Source organism: Felis catus, chromosome C1 (assembly GCF_018350175.1).
Source record: "Felis catus isolate Fca126 chromosome C1, F.catus_Fca126_mat1.0, whole genome shotgun sequence".
NCBI lineage: Eukaryota > Metazoa > Chordata > Mammalia > Carnivora > Felidae > Felis > Felis catus.
This window is the reverse complement of record NC_058375.1, coordinates 142,313,245-142,332,662: the sequence shown is the minus strand read 5'-3', so window position 1 is coordinate 142,332,662 and position 19,418 is coordinate 142,313,245. Positions and strand designations below refer to the sequence as shown.

The window sequence follows — 19,418 nt, the reverse complement described above, 5'->3', positions numbered from 1 at the left end:
CCCATTCTGAATGGGGAAGTGCTGATTAACTGAAGAGAATGCTATCATGGAAAAGAAGGGAGCAGACTCCTTCAACAGCCAGAGCCTCCTCTGTCTCAGCTCTAGTCAATCAGTTAATCAGTAGTCTGGTGGGAAGAACCCTCATTGGGCTCCCCTGGTCTGCTACTGCCTAACCACGTGAAAGCACTCATCTCTACTCTGCCCAAGTTTCTCAGTGATGCTAATGATATGCCATACCTGCATCACAGCTGACATGAAAAGAAATGAGATGTTCAACTTTCTCAGATCTTTAGAAGAAAGCTAGCTAACAGTGTCTTAGTATAGCTTCTGCTGCTAGCTGGTAGTATCCAGAACAGTCGCATCTTTAAGTGGAAATAGCAATGAGCATTAATAACATGTAGGGAGTTCAAATGTGTCTTTCCTGGAGCACTAGTTAGAAAGAATTATGAAATTCACCATGATGGAAAATGGAAGAACACCTTATATTGTTAGCTACATAACACCATGTTATGAGCAGGGCTGTGGAAGATGGAATTACCATCCACACAAGTCCACACTGCTGGGCAATCATGACATTCATCTCAAAAGCCTGTTTGTGGTTTCTATGATTGCCAAGAGTGGTGCAGTCCACTTATAACTTTCTAGGAGTCTGCTTTGCATTCACATTCTGAGGGCAGTTTGTTTTGCTACCTCCTCCCTTATGGGCAGAGTGGGAAAGATAAGGGTCTTCTCTGTCACTATATTTTCTTAAACTACTGAGATGATGATAGAAAACAAAAAAATTCCAAGATCACTTGCATGCCTAAACATCCCATCGAGAATTCATTGAAGGCTATACCTTGGCCCTGCACTAAGAATTGTACAGATTGCAAACAGGCTACAAAGTATCATCTGTATATTCCTAGCGTGGGATTGGCACATGGTAATTGTTCAATAAATGTCTGCTGCATGGTTGCTTTATAAAAAGAATATTAAACGTACCAAATGAATAGTTGTTTGTTCTTGTGAAGGCAGGAGCTTGGACATCAGTGGTTCTTTCCTTAGTTTTGTATTTAGATCCCTCACATGCTGAGTGAAACACTCTTAAAGAGACAGTAATTTTGACCTTGAGGTGGTAACAATGGAAGAGTTGATGATGATGAATCAGATTAGGTGACTAAAGTTAAATACTGTGAGAGACAAGGATGCCAAATTAGACTGAAGATTTCTTTTTTTTATGAATATAATTTATTGTCACATTGGCTTACATACAACACCCAGTGCTCATCCCAACAAGTGCCCTTCTCTATGCCCATCACCCATTTTCCCTTCGATGCCACCCTCCCCCATCCACCCTCAGTTTGTTCTCTGTATTTAAGAGTCTCTTGTGGTTTGCCTCCCTCCCTCTCTGTTTGTAACTATTTTTCCCCCTTCCCTTCCTATGTGGTCTTCTGTTAAGTTTCTCAAGATCCACATATGAGTGAAAACATGATATCTGTCCTTTTCTCACTGACTTATTTCACTCAGCATAATACCTTCCAGTTCCATCCACATTGCTGCAAATGGCATGATTTCATTCCTTCCCATTGCCAAGTAGTATTCCATTGTATATATAAACCACATCTTCTTTATGCATTCATCAGTTGATGGACATTTAGGCTCTTTCCATAATTTGGCTATTGTTGAAAGTACTGCTATAAACATTGGGGTACAAGTGCCCCTATGTATCAGCACTCCTATATATATATCCTTTGGGTAAATTCCTAGTAGTGCTATCGCTGGGTCATAGGGTAGTTCTATTTTTAATTTTTTGAGGAACCTCCACACTGTTTTCCAGAGCAGCTGCACCAGTTTGCATTCCCACCAGCAGTGCAAGAAGGTTCCCTTTTCTCCACATCCTCACCAGCATCTGTTGTTTTCTGATTTGCTCATTTCAGCTACTCTGACCGGTGTGAAGTGATATCTCAGTGTGGCTTTGATTTGTGTTTCCCTGATGATGAGTGATGTTGAGCATCTTTTCGTGTGTCTGTTGGCCATCTGGATGTCTTCTTTGGAAAAGTTAGACTGAAGATTTCTTGAACAAGCATCTGTTCTCTGTTCTTCCCTCTTCCACTCTCCTCACTCCACAAAGTGCCTTTGACTTTTAATTACTTCTTCTTCTGATAAATAATGAGAGGCTAAAAAACACTTAGGTGCATAAGTGAGGTTGCCTGACTCTAACCATCTATACCAGCCAAGGGTTTTATGGACATTCTTTGAAGTCATTCTGTGTAATCTAGTCACCTGTTTCAGTCAGTGGAGTGGAGCTAGTGTAAATATTGATGAAGAAACAAGGCAGTGTCAGTTCACTGGTTTTTTCCTTTGCTTTGTAAATTCATACACCTATAGCCATTGGAATTAATTTAATGGAAATCTATTATAATAATCCCTATGTGAGCCACTTATGTCCATTTGCCTGCTTGTTAATGCACATTTGTAGATTTCCTCATCACATGGTTATTGTTATATGCCACAAATTATGCCAGACTTAGTAAGTACAAACATAACTAAAGACAGTGTCTTACCTATAAGCCAACAGAAAGAAGGGACAGGTGGTTAAAATACTGTCTGATAATAGATTTATGAACAAAAAGCTAGGGGTATAGAGAAAGAAGCGTAGGGAGTAAGAGGTGAAAGAGAAGAGTTCGAAGAAGTTATATTTGAGCTGGTTCTTCATGGAAGACAAGAATGTCCAAAGGTATCAACATGTAAAAACCACTGTGTAGGTGATAAACAAATAGTTTGTGCACAGCATACTTAAAAAAAGAGAGTGGGTGGCATGGTTTGAGAGCAACAGGGAAAGAGACTGAAAAAGTATGTTGAGGCTAGTATGTTAGGGCTCTAGTATGCCTTGCTAAAGAAACCTCCTCCAAGGTAGATTCTATGAAATGTGGGTTCTAAAAGATACTAATAGTTGTTACATCCAAACATTTTCCTCAGTCAGATAAATTTGGAAATTTGGATTAAACAATTGGCAGATTTCTTTACTGCAAGACTTCGAAGAGCCATTAAGATACAAAGGGTAATGCATGTTTGAAATTCCAAAAGAAATTATTATAGCCTGCAAAAAAAAAAAAATCTTTTTTTCCCCTTAGGATATCTTACGGGATTAGTGTTCCAGGGTATTCACTTTGGGCAATGTTGTTTTGAACCCAAAGGAGCCATTGAAGTAGTTTAAGCATTTGGATATAAGAAAGATCACAGATGTCAGAGATGCTAGAGAGAAGTGGATCTAGATCAGTCGTGGTCAAGTTATAGAAGTGTTCATTGAGGTCCCTCCAGCATCATAGTCCACATTTCTCAGAGCCCCATTTGTCTGTAATAAGATCATGGTGAAACTTCCTTTGGAACCTTCTGAGAATCAGCATGGAAAGTGAGGATTGCTGGGCTTGCTCCAAGTTTTTAAGAAAATGAGCTATGTAGATACATATGCCATTCTCTTTCTCTGACAGTTTAGGTATTGAATTCTATATATCTATTATCCACATAGGGACCCACTCTAGTATATAGTGTGGCCATCTGCAGCCTCCTGGCTTGCTTGCCTGAGGACCTCTCCACTTGTGCTGGAATGCCATTGCCTAAGAGTTTTGTGTTGCCTAAGCTGTGGATGTGCTTGCCCTCCGCACAGGTCAAAAACCACACTTATCTCATTGCTGGTGTAGAGTAAATAAGGCCCAGGCATTTCTGAGTTATTTACACAGTGTGTCTCAAGGGTTCTTTATACCAGAGCAGTCCAGTTTGCCTCACTGCTATTTTGCTACTTGAGAAAATGTTGTATTCAGATTTGAAATTTAAAGCAATGCAGACTTGTTCTACAACAGTCCTGGCCAGGAGTTGCCTTAAACCAGTGTCAATTTAATGACAATAACAAATGGAGAACACACCCCAACAGCCTGAGGCTGAAATATACTACAATAAAAATAAAATTTATTTTCTGAACTTCTCTCATAAGAAAGATCTCTTTTTTTAAAAAGTGTTTTTGACATGTGAGAAAAAAGGGATGGGTATGTTATTTATTATTGACAAATGTACTAGATGACTTCAGAAGAATTTTGCAAATAAGCCTAATTGTCCAGATTCTTTACATAAATACCTTGAGAGCTAGTCACAGTCCAAAGTAACATGACATCTTTCAGACCATTGGAATTGGATGATATGAACAATGATTGCTATGTTGACTCTCTAAATTCATATTTCTAATACAAATCATGCATTAAACATCAGTGATTTGGTGGGAAGTCAGAATTTTATGCTATTATGCAAAGCCCCCCAAATTAGAGTTACATGATAGTCTTGAACATCCATGATCCTACACACCTTGTCTGTATGTTTGGTTATGGAAGGTTTTGGCTTATGGTGGGTGACGTGAACTTGAATGTATACTGGATAAGCAAAACAAATCACAACATTGTGGTAGAAGCTCTTCTAGAGTTATTTTTAGAGCAACATCACCTCTTACTTAGGCCATCTTTGAAGCTATTTAAATTAGGTAACTTGTTTGCTCTGTGTAATTTAAATGAGATTACAACATTGCTGGGTCATGCCTGTAATAAATAGGCCAAAAATAAAAGTAAGTAAAAAGCAAAATAAGATCATCTCTCTGAAAATTAAGTAGTCTAATTCAGACTTTAGACATGACCCAGTAAGTCAGATGATTTATAAAACATATGTGAAAAAGTTTTTTATGTTTTAGAAAGATGTATTATGTTTTTATAGGTAATCTGCTTTGCTTTAAAAATAGCTAGAGTACTTCAGACAAATAACTAGATTTTTTTATTCGACCAGATTCACACAGAGATTTCAGTCACTTGGCTGTTACAGCCAATTGAATAGATTTGCATTCTCAAGGCATTGCAGCATTTATAATATAATTGGCCTTAGTTGTTTTTCTTTTTAATGCTGAAGATTATGCCTTAGAACAAGTGTACTGGCCCTAATACTTGAATTAAAGCGTAGCAGTTTGTTAACATAAGTGTAGACCCAGAACATTTAACCCTGGATACAAAAATGTGCACATCAGTCAAAACAGATGAATTGTGGGATTTTTTAAAAAACATATTCACAAAATATCAATATATAAATTCTTGCTTAGCTGGAATATTTCAGTATAATTTGCTTTCTATGCAATGTTGCTCTGCATGTATTTCAATTCTTTCCTAATTGTGGTTTTAGCTTTTATAGCTAAAATAAAAGTTCTTTGGAACAAAGCAATAATCAAAAACAACATAGCTATATAAGTAGCTGAATATCAGGGCAAGTGTAAGAAGTGAGTCAAGAGAGCCATCTCAATTTTTTTTCACCAATTTTTTGGTTTTATGAAAAACTCAACCCATCTCTCTCTCTTTAGGAAAGATCTTAAGTTAACAGAAGCATGAAATTCAGAATGTTCTGTTGTGCAATATAGACAAACATCCAAATGGTTTTAAATGGTTTTACATATAAGAACTAATTAATAAAAATAACCATGTCCTGTTGTTTATTATTTCTCCTTTTAGCGGAAGTGCAAAGTGAAATTGAAAGAATCTTTGAGTTGGCAAGATCTTTGCAACTGGTTGTTCTTGACGCAGACACCATCAATCACCCAGCACAACTTATAAAGACTTCTTTAGCGCCAATTATTGTTCATGTTAAAGTTTCATCTCCAAAGGTAATTACCTCATTTCTGCCTTAAGAATTAGAAGCTCATTTCTTTTGAAATAGTCTTTGCTCTGTGCTTTTTTTGTTCATGAGTAAGGACAGTATCTTATTGAGGCCCTTTTTATTTTTTTTAATTTTATTTATTTATTTATTTTAATATATGAAATTTATTGTCAAATTGGTTTCCATACAACACCCAGTGCTCATCCCAAAAGATTCCCTCTTCAATACCCATCACCTATCCTCCCCGCCCTCCCACCCCCCCATCAACCGTCATTTAGTTCTCAGTTTTTAAGAGTCTCTTATGCTTTGGCTCTCTCTCACTCTAACCTCTTTTTTTTTCCCTTCCCCTCCCCCATGGGTTTCCGTTAAGTTTCTCAGGATCCACATAAGAGTGAAAACATATGGTATCTGTCTTTGTATGGCTTATTTCACTTAGCATCACACTCTCCAGTTCCATCCACGTTGCTACAAAGGGCCATATTTCATTCTTTCTCATTGCCATGTGGTATTCCACTGTGTATATAAACCACAATTTCTTTATCCATTCATCAGTTGATGGACATTTAGGATTTTTCCACAATTTGGCTATTGTTGAGAGTGCTGCTATAAACATTGGGGTACAAGTGCCCCTATGCATCAGTACTCCTGTATCCCTTGGGTAAATTCCTAGCAGTGCTACTGCTGGGTCATAGGGTAGATCTATTTTTAATTTTTTGAGGAACCTCCACACTGTTTTCCAGAGTGGCTGTACCAGTTTGCATTCCCACCAACAGTGCAAGAGGGTTCCCGTTTCTCCACATTTGAGGCCCTTTTTAATGGGCGGTTTTTAATTCCTGTAGTCTGTACAGCTTCTAGAAATCCTAAGATAGCAAATAAAGAATAGCCATTGTTTTAAAGAAGTTCCCTGTCTGTTGTGGTTCCCCAACTGGGCAGTTATGCAAGAGCAAAATAGAAACAAAAGATTAAGAAAGGTGAGGAAAAGTAAAGTATGGCTTTTCAGAGACTTATGTTCTGTCCTAGTAAATTTCTTGAGTAGTATTGATTCTTGTAACACCTATCTTCTCTCCCCAGTTGAGAGAGTATGTAATTCAAGAAAGGAATCTACATTTATCGTGTATAGAGTCAAACATTACTGTATAGAATCTATTATGGAAAAGTAATTGATGTGTGTATATATATGCTTAGATTGGCTTCTTTAAGGAATAAGATACGCTGTGATTAAACACAATGGGATATCTGCCATGTGCCTTTATGCCGCAAAGGTAGATGATATTGTAATAAGTAATGTGAAATAGATATTCTGGAGAGGTACAAGCTTAATAATCAGTTTATTTTCAATGCCTCCAAGAGTGCAGTTTAGTGCTAAAATGCCAATTCAGCTTCCAACCAGTCATCTCTCACAGGTGGAGAATGTCTAGAGAAGCTGTGCCCTTCCCCAACCCCTCAGCTTTCCATCTCTCTGGGCACTGGTTCTGCACAGGATGGATTTGGGGATCCTGACCAAACCTGGGCCTTTGGAGAACCATCAGAATGGATTGAAATTGCCTTGACCACCTGGAGGTCTATTTGGCCCAGAACTGAAGGAGATTCAAGCATCCTTCACTGCAGTAGAATAGATTTCAACCTCCATCACCCCTGCGCCAGTCACCATGGGGTCATTAAGTGTAGGAACAGGGGTACCTATGGATATATGCACTGAGTTATCATAGAGCCTCACTGACTAGTACTGTTTGGGGGGAAGAACCCTGTTTCAGCTTAAAAAAGTAAGGGAGAGGGGAGTATATGGCAAATGCGGTTATAGCATTTATAGAACAGATATTCACTGGTTTATATGTAGCAATATGCCAGTGCAAATGTTTTGCCTAGATTTCTATCATAAAATCATTCTTATTAATGTAAAGTTAAACTGGAACACCTTAATAATTATCAGTGACCAAAAGAACCAAATATATAAATGACTGATATTTATCTGACATTGAGATAGTGAACTAAAATATTACTCAACTGAATATGGACATAAATGACCTGGTACAGATCAGTTCCTCCACTTTTGCAGGGCTCTCTTTGAACTCTCTGGGTAAAATCTAGGGCGGGAACTCAAGATCCCACCAAGGCCTCACACGGAGCGAGAATAGGATGAACCTATCAAATCCACTATAACTGAGAGCCAGTGTAAGTGGGTGATGTCATTACAGAGTTTATATATATATATATGGTTTTTCATATTGTATTTCTTCTCTATTAATAGGGCTTAAACAGACTATTTAAAAGATCTTGTCCTTTTTTTTTTTTTTTTTTTAGTTTTCTTTTAACTTGTTGATTTATGTCTTATTCTATCAGGTTTTACAGCGGTTGATTAAATCTAGAGGAAAGTCCCAAAGTAAACACTTAAATGTTCAACTGGTGGCAGCTGATAAACTTGCACAATGCCCCCCAGTAAGTACCATCGTGTTTAGTCATAATCATTCTTGCCTAGACAGGAGAGAGTGGTGGTTTTGTTGTTGTTGTTGTTGTTGTTTGTTTTCATGTTACCATTGCCATTTTTGTTCTAGAATGATGGTAATGACATGTTGTCGTAAACATTAAGGTATTTTTCAAACAAACTGCTGCTGTCATGTTGGCTACATTCAGGCATCCAGAAACGGGGGGTGTCTGCCATGTAGTAAGAACTAAACCTGGTGTTCAGCATCTGATGTCCTTGCCTGCTACCTTGATTACCTCGCAAACACTCAGCAAACTACTTAATCCAGTCATGTCGGCACTTTTATGAACAGAGAAGAAAAATAAAACATACTGATTTGACTTTTCTTTAACTTTTCTGCCAGGAAGTTCCAGTAGGCAGAAAAGATAGGACCTTGAAGTTTGAGAATTTATGGGAACAAGAAGAGCCCTGTGGTTATAGCAGATAAAGAAGAAGTCAGGGTTAAGAAAAATGAAAAACCGTATTATAGCAACTCTACTCCTAGTGCCATTGCCAGAAAACAGCTGCTGAGTTGGAAGCCAAGAAAATGGCAGAGATTTTGGTGGGTGTTGGGGGACATAACTGCTATCATATGGGTCACCAGTGGCTGATCAGTGTCTACTGATTTACTACTTCTGTGCCTGTGTTTGTCTAAAGGAAATAACTGTCTTTCCTACTGATTTGATTCACTAGATTTTTTCATATACTTGTGTAAGGATCATTTATGCTCTGTGGAAGCATAAAATCTAGTTCAGATGTTTAGAGAGACAATACAGCATAGCTGTAAAAAGTATGGACTGTGGAGCCAAATTGCCTGTGTTCAAGTCCACACTAGTTATGTAATCTTCAGCAAGTGTCTACCTCACTGGGTTGGTATAAAGATTCAACGAGTGACTCTTAGCTCTTAGAACAGGGACTGGCACATACTAAGCACCATCTAGGTGTTTCTGTTATAATTATTGGATGTACTTTGCATTGTGCCATGCCTAACCTGCCAGGCTCTGTAAGGATCTGTCCCTGTCCGTTTTACTGTTTTATCTGAGTCCTTTATTATGGTAGGCCCACAGTAAATATTTTTTTTGGCGAGTGAGTGAATGAAAGGTAATAAGAGTATGATGCATCCTTTTATTGGATAGGCCAGATACTGTGCTAGATGCTTTACATAGATTATCTCTAATCTTCACTGTTATCTAGTAAAGTAGGCAATATTATCCCCATTTGTAGATGAAGCGACTGAAGAGAGAGAGAGGTTAAATGATTTTACTAAGGTAACACAGTAAATTAGGATTAGATTAGATCTATCTGGTGTCAAAGCCAGTTTCCTGCCCTCACAGCCCCACCCACCTATATACACGCCTGGTTACCTGTCCACAGATAATTTGGATAGCTGGAGTGCTATGTCAAGAAGCCTCACTACACATGGCCTGTGAATGAAGTCCACTTGCAAAATGGAACGTATGATTAAAGCACTGCATGTATATTGAAGAATGTATTACCCAGCCCTGACTCTATAATCTTTCCCAGCTAAAGGATGTTAACCTTTATCGAACAGTTACCAAAAGCTAGGAACTATGCTATTGTTTCCAATTTTTAGAATAGTTTTATGTAGAGTTGTATCAATTTGGGTCTTCTGGGAAGCAGACACCTAAATGGAATTAGAACTGAAAATTGATTGGAGAAAATGCCTGAGAAAGGGGGCAGAACAAGGCGGGAGAGCCTTCTGATCAGACGTTAAGTCTGATCTCATGAAAGGAAAGGAGGAAGGAAGGAGAAATGGATAGAAGGAGCCTCAGACTGAGATGCAGATTTCTTGCATGTTTGTCACATGTTAGCAGAAATGTCCAGGCTCTAGTCCCCACGCTGTGCTCGGGCACTGGCTAGGAGCAGCCTGTGGAGAGCGTGGCCTTGGCTTGAATGCTGTAGTGGTTCTGGAAGGTGCCAGGGTCCCCTAACCCTCATCCCGAGGTTTCTGCTAACTTCACTCATCACAGCAAATTTTCCAGGAAATCTGAGAGTACTCTAGTAGATAACACTATCCCTGCTTTCTAGAAGGGAAAGAAGCTAAGTCCCTGACTAAGAAATTTGTTGGAGGTGACAATTAGTAAATGAGCCCCAAGATTCAACCCTAGATCTGTCTGACTCCAACAAAGCTCTATTTCCCATGCCTCTCTACCTCTGCACAGAGCTGTGTAGTGCAGGTGAATCTTTGGCCCCAACTTTGCTGTGCAAGAAATATCTTCAGGGCAGAACAAAGACCTCAACTGGGCAGGGATGGGGGCTGGGGGTGGGAGTTCCAGTTCAGACAACCATTGGCCATGCCCATGTGGTCCTTAAGGATGGATATTCTGCTGCATCAAACCTCATCTGGAACAGAGAATCTTTGGTAAGGCAGGGAATCTTTAGATAAGCGCCTCCTCTCTGGGACATTGGCAGGAGACTTCCTTTCTCTTCTATGTCTGGGGGAGAGGAGGTGTCTCCCTCTTTTCCCCTAGTGTTGCTATTAACGGAACTTCCTCTTTGCTTTTGTTGTATCTAAAAGCATCCCCACCTTCTATTGTTTCCTGAGTCAGTTAGCAAAATCTCTCCAACCAATTTAGGCTTTTGGGAAACAAAACCCAGGAAGGGAAATGGAGAGCTGGCAATTTCCTGCCATAGCACCCCCTCCCCTGCCCCCCAGACAAGGAAGCCCAGACCCTGCCACCTGCATGAGTGGTAGAAAAGAAAAGGGGGAAATACAAAAGGAGAAACACAGATTAATACCTCAAAATTCGTTGATCATATCTACCTTCAGAGAAGTAGAAGGGTCTATGCTGTGCAGGCAGCCTAGTTCTGTGAGGTCCCTGAGGTGGCCCCAAGATCTGCAGAAGTTTTGGGAGCAGATCTGTGTTGACTAGAGAGCAGGTAGGCGTGTCTAATTTCACTGGACAGAGTGAGCAGACTCATCCACAAGGAGCAAGGCATTTTACAAGTCTACTCAAATGCAAATGCCAGGAAGAATGGGATGCCTTTCTAAGTACTGAGCTCCTAGTCTCTCACTGCATTCATTTGAAGGCAGGGTGGGGGTGGAGTGGCCTCTAGAAACAGATGTCAAGATGTGGGAGGAATCTCTTCTGGTGAAGGCTGAAGGATATGGTGTCTAAGACCCTTTCCAACTGCAAGACTGATTCTATCTAGATTTTGGAAGTTATCAGTGTAGAGATGTTAGTGAAACCATGAAGGCTATGGAGCCCAAGGAAGAGAAGAGTATTTAAAAAAAAAGCAGAGGGGCACCTGGGTGGCTCAGTGGGTTAAGTGTCTGACTTCGGGTCAGGTCATGATCTCACGGTTCGTGAGTTTGAGCCCCGGGTCAGGCTCTGTGCTGATGGCTCGGAGCCTGGAGCCTGCTTTGGATTCTCTCTCTCTCTCTCTCTCTCTCTCTCTCTCTCTCTCTCTCTCTCTCCCCCTCTCTGCCCCTCCCCTGCTTGTGCTCTGTTTCTCTCTCTCTCTCTAAAAAATAAATAAACATTTAAAAAAATTTTTTTAAAATTTTAAAAGCAAAAAGTATGTCAAGTAAAGTGATATCCTCATTGTTTCAAAATGTCATTAAGATCATTCTTTTTGACACTCAAAAAGAATGAAATCTTGCCATTTGCAACTATGTGGATGGAACTGGAGGGTATTATGCTAAGTGAAATTAGTCAGTCAGAGAAAGACAAAAATCATATGACTTCACTTATATGAGGACTTTAAGAGACAAAACAGATGAACATAAGGGAAGGGAAACAAAAATAATATAAAAACAGGGAGGGGGACAAAACAGAAGAGACTCATAAATATGGAGAACAAATTGAGAGTTGCTGGAGAGGTTGTGGGAGGGGGGATGGGCTAAATGGGTAAGGGGCACTAAGGAATCTACTCCTGAAATCATTGTTGCACGATATGCTAACTAATTTGGATGTAAATTTAAAAAAATAAAAAATTGAATTAAAAAAAAGAAGCTAAACAAACAAACAAACAAACAAAATGGCATTAAGATCAGATACTTCTACCGATGGTCCGTGAGCATGTCTGAGGACATAGTATCCACGTCACCGTATGGTTAACTCAGACAAACTCAAATATTTGGTCATCTCAATTCTGTGTGGCTCACTTACAAGAATGACATTTAGCAAATATTATTCAAGCATTAGGCCTGTTACCTTGCTAGGTGCTAGGGATTCAAAGGCACGTGCCTGCCTTCAAGGACTGTATAATCTAATAAGATTACAGTTGGCTACAAAGAGGAGAAAACAGACTCAAATACAGAGAACAAACTGATGATTGCCAGAGGGGAGGCAGGGGAAATAGGTGAAGGGAATTACAGGGTACAAACTTCCAGTTATAAATGAATATAAGCCATGGGGATGAAAAGTACAGCATAGGGAATATAGTCAATAATTTGTAATAACTTTTTATGGTGACGGATGGTAACTATACTTGTGGTGAGCATTCTGTAATGTATACAATTGTCGAATCAGTGTGTCCTGATAGGATATGTCAACTACACTTCACTTTTTAAAAAATAGATTGCAGTTGACTAAGTCAGATCTTAGCAAACAATTTGGTAGATCATAATATCCTTACAGATATTACTTAAGAAATGTCTTATAGATTAAAAGTGGTTTTTTTTAAGTTTTATTTATTTAAGTAATTTCTACACCCAGCGCAGGGTTTGAAGTCATGACCCTGAGATCAAGAGCCACATGTTCTTCCACCTGAGCCAGCCAGGGACCCCAAAAGAGTGGTTTAGATCAGGGTTTCTCCAATTCAGCACCATTGACCGTTTAGGTTGGATAATTCTTTGTTATGGGAACCTGTCCTATGCGTTGTGGGATGTTTAGCAGCATCCCTGGCCAGCAACAACTTCCAAATTGTGACTACCAAAAATGTCTCGAGACATTGCCAAATGTCCTTTAGGGAAAAAAAAAATCACTCCTGGTTGAGAACCACTGGTTTAGGCTAATATATACGTAAGTCTCGGTGAGTAATGTTTTAGAAGTCTTAGTAAGTGATTTCTTGAGATACGGTCTAGGTGAATTAAACTTGTTTCTTTTTAGTTTGATCTTTTTATGGGAATGAGTTTATTAATATTTATTCCTCATGACTATTAGAGAAAATACTTGTGTCCTATTAAAACTGAGGCATTTTAGCTTCTGAGAGGGCTGAAAATTGAATAGTTGTGTATATAATGCATCTGTTACCTCTGAAATAGCTGGAACCAAGAACATATAGGCGCATACTTAAGTGCAAATAATACTGTGAGGTCCCTTAGGACTTGTCCACATGTCAGGAATCTCACACAGCCTCAGGCACTTGGGAGACAGTCTTGCTCTATTATGTCTCAGCAGCAAAAGTTTTTTTAAGTTTATTTACTTAGAGAGAGGGAGATAGCATGGGCAGATGTGCGTGCACATGAGGGAGAGGGTCAGTGTGAGAGAAAGAGAGAGAGAATCCCAAGCAGGCTCCACACTGTGAGTGCTCAAACCCACAAACCGTGAGATCATGACCTGAGCCGAAATCCAGGGTGGGGCGCTCAACCGACTGAACCACCCAGGCTCCCCTCTGCAGCAAATTCTTGTTTTATGTAATTGATCGGATAACCTGAAATATTAAACAAGCAGTCTGGATAAGTAAGGTTACTTTGTATTTAATATTTTCTAAACACTGTTTACATTATTAAACATGTTCATTTGATATTGTTTGAATAGCATTTGTAATGCTAAGAAGGAATTTTACACTCTATGTTGGCACATGTGAAAAAAAATCTTTGGATTATAAAAACTAGTAGTAATTTAAAAATGTGTCTGCATTTGTCCCTACTTTACTTTAAGACCGTGATTATAATTGTCACTGAAAGACTGGTGATCACTGTGTCATTTTAGTTCCTCTAGGAGAGTTTACAACTTGCTTAATTGGCCACTACATCTCCAATCTGAAAAGTCAGCAAATTATACTGGCAGAGTCGCACATTGCTAAGAAATTAAAGGCAGCAGTCTTTAGAAAGGGAAGTCTAAAATAGTGCTGAAAAAACTTAGCTCTCTGTAGCCAGAAAAATGAATCCTAGGCTCAGGGATCGTTGAAGCAGAAAGGAACCTTGAAAAGCAGCCAGTGTAGTATTTCCTGGAGTGTTTTCTTCCCAATATGATCTCCATGTGATGTCAGCAGGTGCTATGGGGAGAGTTCTGATACCAAAAATGTTTGAAGAAACAACTTATGTAAACAAAGATAAACTGATTTCTCTACTACAGATGCCTTAATATGCTAATGAGTGTTTTATATCTCCATCAGGATAGTATACAGTGTTTCCCTTAAATTTTGACTGTGGAACCATTTTTCCACAGAGCATCCTATGGATCTAGTGTTTCGTGGAACACTTCTAGGGAAAGATTGATCCAGTCCAACCTCCTCATTTTTCAAAGGAGGGAACTGAGACCAAGAGAGGTGAATTGGCTTTCCAAAGAACATAAGACTTGGCCAAAGTCAGCATCAGATAGTGAATGGCAGCAAACTGGTTATTATATATCCTCCTGGAAAGAGAAGCTTGGGTTTCACAGGTGAAGATTCTCTCTCTCTTTTTTTTTTTTTTTTAAGTTTATTTATTTATTTTGAGAGAGAGATAGCATGAGTGGGGGAGGGGCAGAGAGAAAGGGAGAAAGATAGAGAGAATCTCAAGCAGGGTCTGCACTGTCAGCACAGAGCCCAACATGGAGCTTGAACTCACAAAACCATGAGATCATGACCTGAGCCAAAATCAAGAGTCCAACACTCAGCCACCCGGGCACCCTGGTGAAGCTTCTTTTAAGAGAGGGGTGAGCAAACTTTTTCAGTAAAGGCCCGAAGGCAAATATTTTTGGTTTTGTGGGCCCTATGGTCTTCTTCACAAAACTACTCAACTCTGCTTTGGTAGCAGGGAAGCAACCATACCCAATGTGTAAGTGAGTGCATGTGTTCCAGTGAAACTTTGTTTATAGAAGCAGGAGGCAGGCCTGTAGCCACCCTACCAAAGTTGCACCGAAGTCGCCACCCTTGTTCTGGGACAATGTTTTGTTTATCCATAACTGTGCAATAAACTTCCCTCAAACTTAGTGACTTCAAACAATGAGTATTTGGTGGTATTCAGCCGGTGGCTGACATGGTTCCTTAGTGGGGATGGCTGGACGGCTGGGCTTAGCCAGCTCCTTCCTCTTTGTCTCCACATGGTTGCTGGACTTTTCCATGGGCTCTCTCCCACAAGGATATAGGCTTCTTACATGGCAGCTCCCAGGGCTCTGAAAGCCAAACATTCCAATCTCTTAAGCTTAGATATTGGACTTAGATAATGGTACAGCGTCACTTCTACAGCATTCTGCCAGGCCAAGGAGTCACAGAAGCTGCGCGGATTCAAGGAGAGAGGACATAAATTCTCCATCTCAGTGCAGGGAGCGTCAAAAGAATATGTGGCCATGTTTAATCTGCCACAGACAGCTCTACTCTGGAAGAGGGAAGAAGTGCCTCATTGACTGCCCTGGATTCACGGAAGAAAATGTGGGATGCAGACAGAAGAGGGGCCAATGAACCTAGGACCCATTTTTTTTTAACATGACTGGCCTGAATTTGTAGTTGGAATATTCATGTATACACTACATGATTAGATTTCATTTTGCTTTCACTGGGTATCGGTACCCTTGTCCTTTTCAGAGAAATTGAAAATAGTACATTTTAAGAAGGCCGAAGTTCGAACTGGCCCAGTACTGTGGTAATAAGAGCTACATAATACATGGTGAGAAAAGTAGACAGGCAGACAATTGAATATATAAATGAAATGTAATCCTTTAATCCTACTTAGTTACAAGCTGGCTTGTGTTACCATAAGATGACCCTGTGGCTCTCTGAGCTGGGTGATTTTTTTGAGCGTGTAAAATGACATGGATCGCTCTCTCTGCAAGAGGGGAACTCATCTCCTCACGGAGTCTTGCAAACCTCTAACATTACAGTCACCATAGGAATTCTCTTCTGTCACCCTTTATTTTCCACTGCTGAATAGACTCAGATTTATTCTATTAAATACAAGCACTCTGAAGTGAATAATGGTGCCCCGTATCCTTGATCATATTGCTATCATGGTAGTAATTTTCCACTGCCCTCTTCCTGCCACTTTATGTAAATTATTTAGACTCGTGTGGATTCATCCATCTATTTAAAGTACTGTCACCAGCGGTGCTTTCACTATTACAGAGCCTCTGGACATCCACAGCTTAATCATAATACTGCTTTTGAAAAAGACAGTAATCAATTTGAGATGTTTCCTTCATGAAACAAGGCCACATAGGATCTAGTTCTCTCAATCCAAAGGAGACTTCTCTTGTTGTAGGGATTTTAGCCACCCAACTTAGATATATGGAGTTAGGGATAGTTCACTCCCAACAGTGCTATGATTTAAAGCATTGGATTAATTTGAACGTAACAAAAACACTGGGTGCTTCTACAGACAGTAACACGGGTAGATGTTGCTATATTCTTTGAAGAATAGGAATGGACAGGATGGAGGGGGGTAGTGAGGAAATGTGCGTGGGTTCATTAATGAACATCATTGATTGTTAAGACAGGAACTACAAGGGATCAAAGTCACTGATACTCTTTGCCTTCATGTCCCCCCGCCCCCGAAATTAGTGGCAAATTCTGATTGTCTTTCCTGTGCAGCTTATTAAAGCTGGAAACTGTACCTGAGATGAACTGCTAGAGCCCCACAATATCGGTAGGCTTTCCTTTATCCCCATAATACCTCCTAGATTTGTTTAATTTAGTAACAGTTTCCCATCACTAGTTGGTCACTGAGTTAAGTACTCAGGACTTCAAAAGCTTTAATAATATCAAAAATGCACTTGTGATATGAAAGAAACATTGGTTAATTATTTTATAATTAGCATTACATAGTTGCCATTCAGCCATTTTATTTTACTGAATAGTATTTTCCAGTTTTTTTTTTTTTTTTTTTTTTTTTTCAACGTTTATTTATTTTTGGGACAGAGAGAGACAGAGCATGAACGGGGGAGGGGCAGAGAGAGAGGGAGACACAGAATCGGAAACAGGCTCCAGGCTCCGAGCCATCAGCCCAGAGCCCGACGCGGGGCTCGAACTCACGGACCGCGAGATCGTGACCTGAGCTGAAGTCGGACGTTTAACCGACAGCGCCACCCAGGCGCCCCTCCAGTTTTTTTTTTTTTTAATGGTGGCAGATTCAGGATCTCTTTATTCTAGTAGCAAAGAAATAAAAGCGTACCCACCCCTATTATTTTTTTTCCTCCTAGAAATAGGAAAGATTCCCCACATGAGGTTTTATCTATGCACAACAAGTAAATGTAAAACAATGCGTATACCGTGGGAGAGTTTGTATTTAATCTCCTCACTAGCTAGTATTCTGTCATGCACCAGCTTTAAAAAAAAAAAAAAAAGGTAAAATTAACTTGCAAAATTAATTTCTAAGTTTAATAAACTTTTTATTAGAAAATGTTTAGCAACTTGCTAAGCTTGCTAGATAAAACTTATTACAAATTATATGTCACATTCCCTTCTGTGCTAGAAAGGATGAATTTCATAGTTATAAAGAAAGATTTGTACACTCTGTCTCTGTATCTCCCCTCCTCAAAGAATGTACCAGAAGTAAATGGGACCTGCTCCAGTTCTCACTGTAGGAACTGAGAAGTGCTCTATGTTCTGTAAAAACTAGGAGGACGACTATTCCAGTGCCCCCTGGGTTTTCCAGATTTGGGCACTGATAGTCCCAAGTACCCAAAAACACTCAGCCCTGGGCACATAAGGATAGTTGGTTGCCCTAATTCAGGTGCCTTTCGTAGGAAACTTTGTGATGCTCTGTGGATGGAGAACCAGACAGATTGTTGTTAAGTACTTAAATTTTTTAAAAAGATATTGCCGATTTTCTTCATGTCCATTCAGTTCAGCATCAGTCTTTTGCTTTCTCTTGTCCCTGTCATCTAGTTCTCTGAACTGCTGGGTGAGCTGGAGGCCTGGGTTTCACTCTTTTATTTATAAAGCTTTAGTATTTCATTTTCCTGAATGAGCTTATCCAGAAAAGGGACCTACTGTGCCTGGTTTTCCAATGGTTTTGACTCCTGTGTTCACTATGTATTTACTTTAGCAGCCACATTATTTCTGCCCACTTCAGCTAAAGAAAATATCCCATCACAGTATAGCAGAGGCGTTTGCTGTGGTAGAGCTTTGAAAACAGCTTAGTGGTACCCTATCTCTGGCACTCACCAAGGGCATGGTGTCATTGAGTGGGTCCCTCTTCACTGCCTGTGACTGTCCTATTACCCACACCCTCTTCTGCTGATCAGATAACCCTCTGAGTCCGTATTCCATGCTGGAGGCCTCACGTATTGCACAGTAAGGAACTAATTAGACTTGAACCATTACATTTTTGAAAAATTGGCAAAGCCAGTTTGCATAATTCATGGGGCTGCTTCTCTGAATTTCATGTATAATATTTTTAAAAATTTATGCCCTTATACTCACTTTCTAACACTCTGGTCTAATCAGCTGTGTTATTTCCTCAACAGTTGAAAAGAAAAATTGTCACAGATATACAGGCTGTGAAATTCTTCTTAGTTGAAAATAAGCCGCATATGTCAGTATTCATTCAGAAGCTGAAATTTGCTTTCCTCTGTGCTTTTGAAAGCATGAAAGCAGTTTCAAATCATCTTCCATCATATAACTGTCTTTTTTAGCAGGTGCAAAAGCATCGTTTCCTAGAAATGATTGAGGCTGAGCAAACAGCCGTGTGCTGATGGATACAAATTCTGTCCATTGGCAAAGAGGAGTACTTTGTTAAAATTACTTGTAATAAACTGTATGCTTAATTGTATCTGCAGCATGACGGTATAGCTGTAGCGTGTGGAACAGCCAAGTGGATATAAACCTTATTCAAATAATACTTTTTTGTGGAGGCTGCTTGCCTGGTCTTGCCCTCTCTGGGCTTTGTTGTCCTGTGACAGTCAGGACCCTCAGTCCAGGTGTCCTTGGAGGTTCTTTAACTTGGGACTCTATGAAAGGAAAAAAATTGAGTTTTTGAGACCACAGCTTGTTGAGAACCCACATTATAGAATGAGACCTATGAGGGTGAATTAGACAGTTAACATAAATGAAATTATGTAAACAGCAGCCTCCAAATCACACACAGTTTAGAAACTGCGAACCATGTTAGCCTGGACTGGCTGACAGAGTGGGCCTTTGTTCCAGTGCTGCCCAGTTTCAACTTTCTTCTCCCTGTGTCATCTGTCTGAGT

The 19,418-nt window shown here is 39.7% G+C and overlaps 1 protein-coding gene across 8 annotated transcripts in view; it reads left to right on the top strand.

The window, feature by feature from the left end:
• Positions 1-19,418, top strand: part of CACNB4 (calcium voltage-gated channel auxiliary subunit beta 4) — a 257,203-nt gene that overhangs the window by 226,415 nt on the left and 11,370 nt on the right. For all 8 annotated transcript variants that reach the window (XM_045033810.1, XM_003990762.6, XM_045033811.1 and 5 more), the window contains 2 exons: positions 5,514-5,665; positions 7,999-8,094. In XM_045033810.1, the coding sequence (XP_044889745.1) occupies positions 5,514-5,665; positions 7,999-8,094 (248 nt within the window). The remainder of the gene's footprint in view (positions 1-5,513; positions 5,666-7,998; positions 8,095-19,418) is intronic.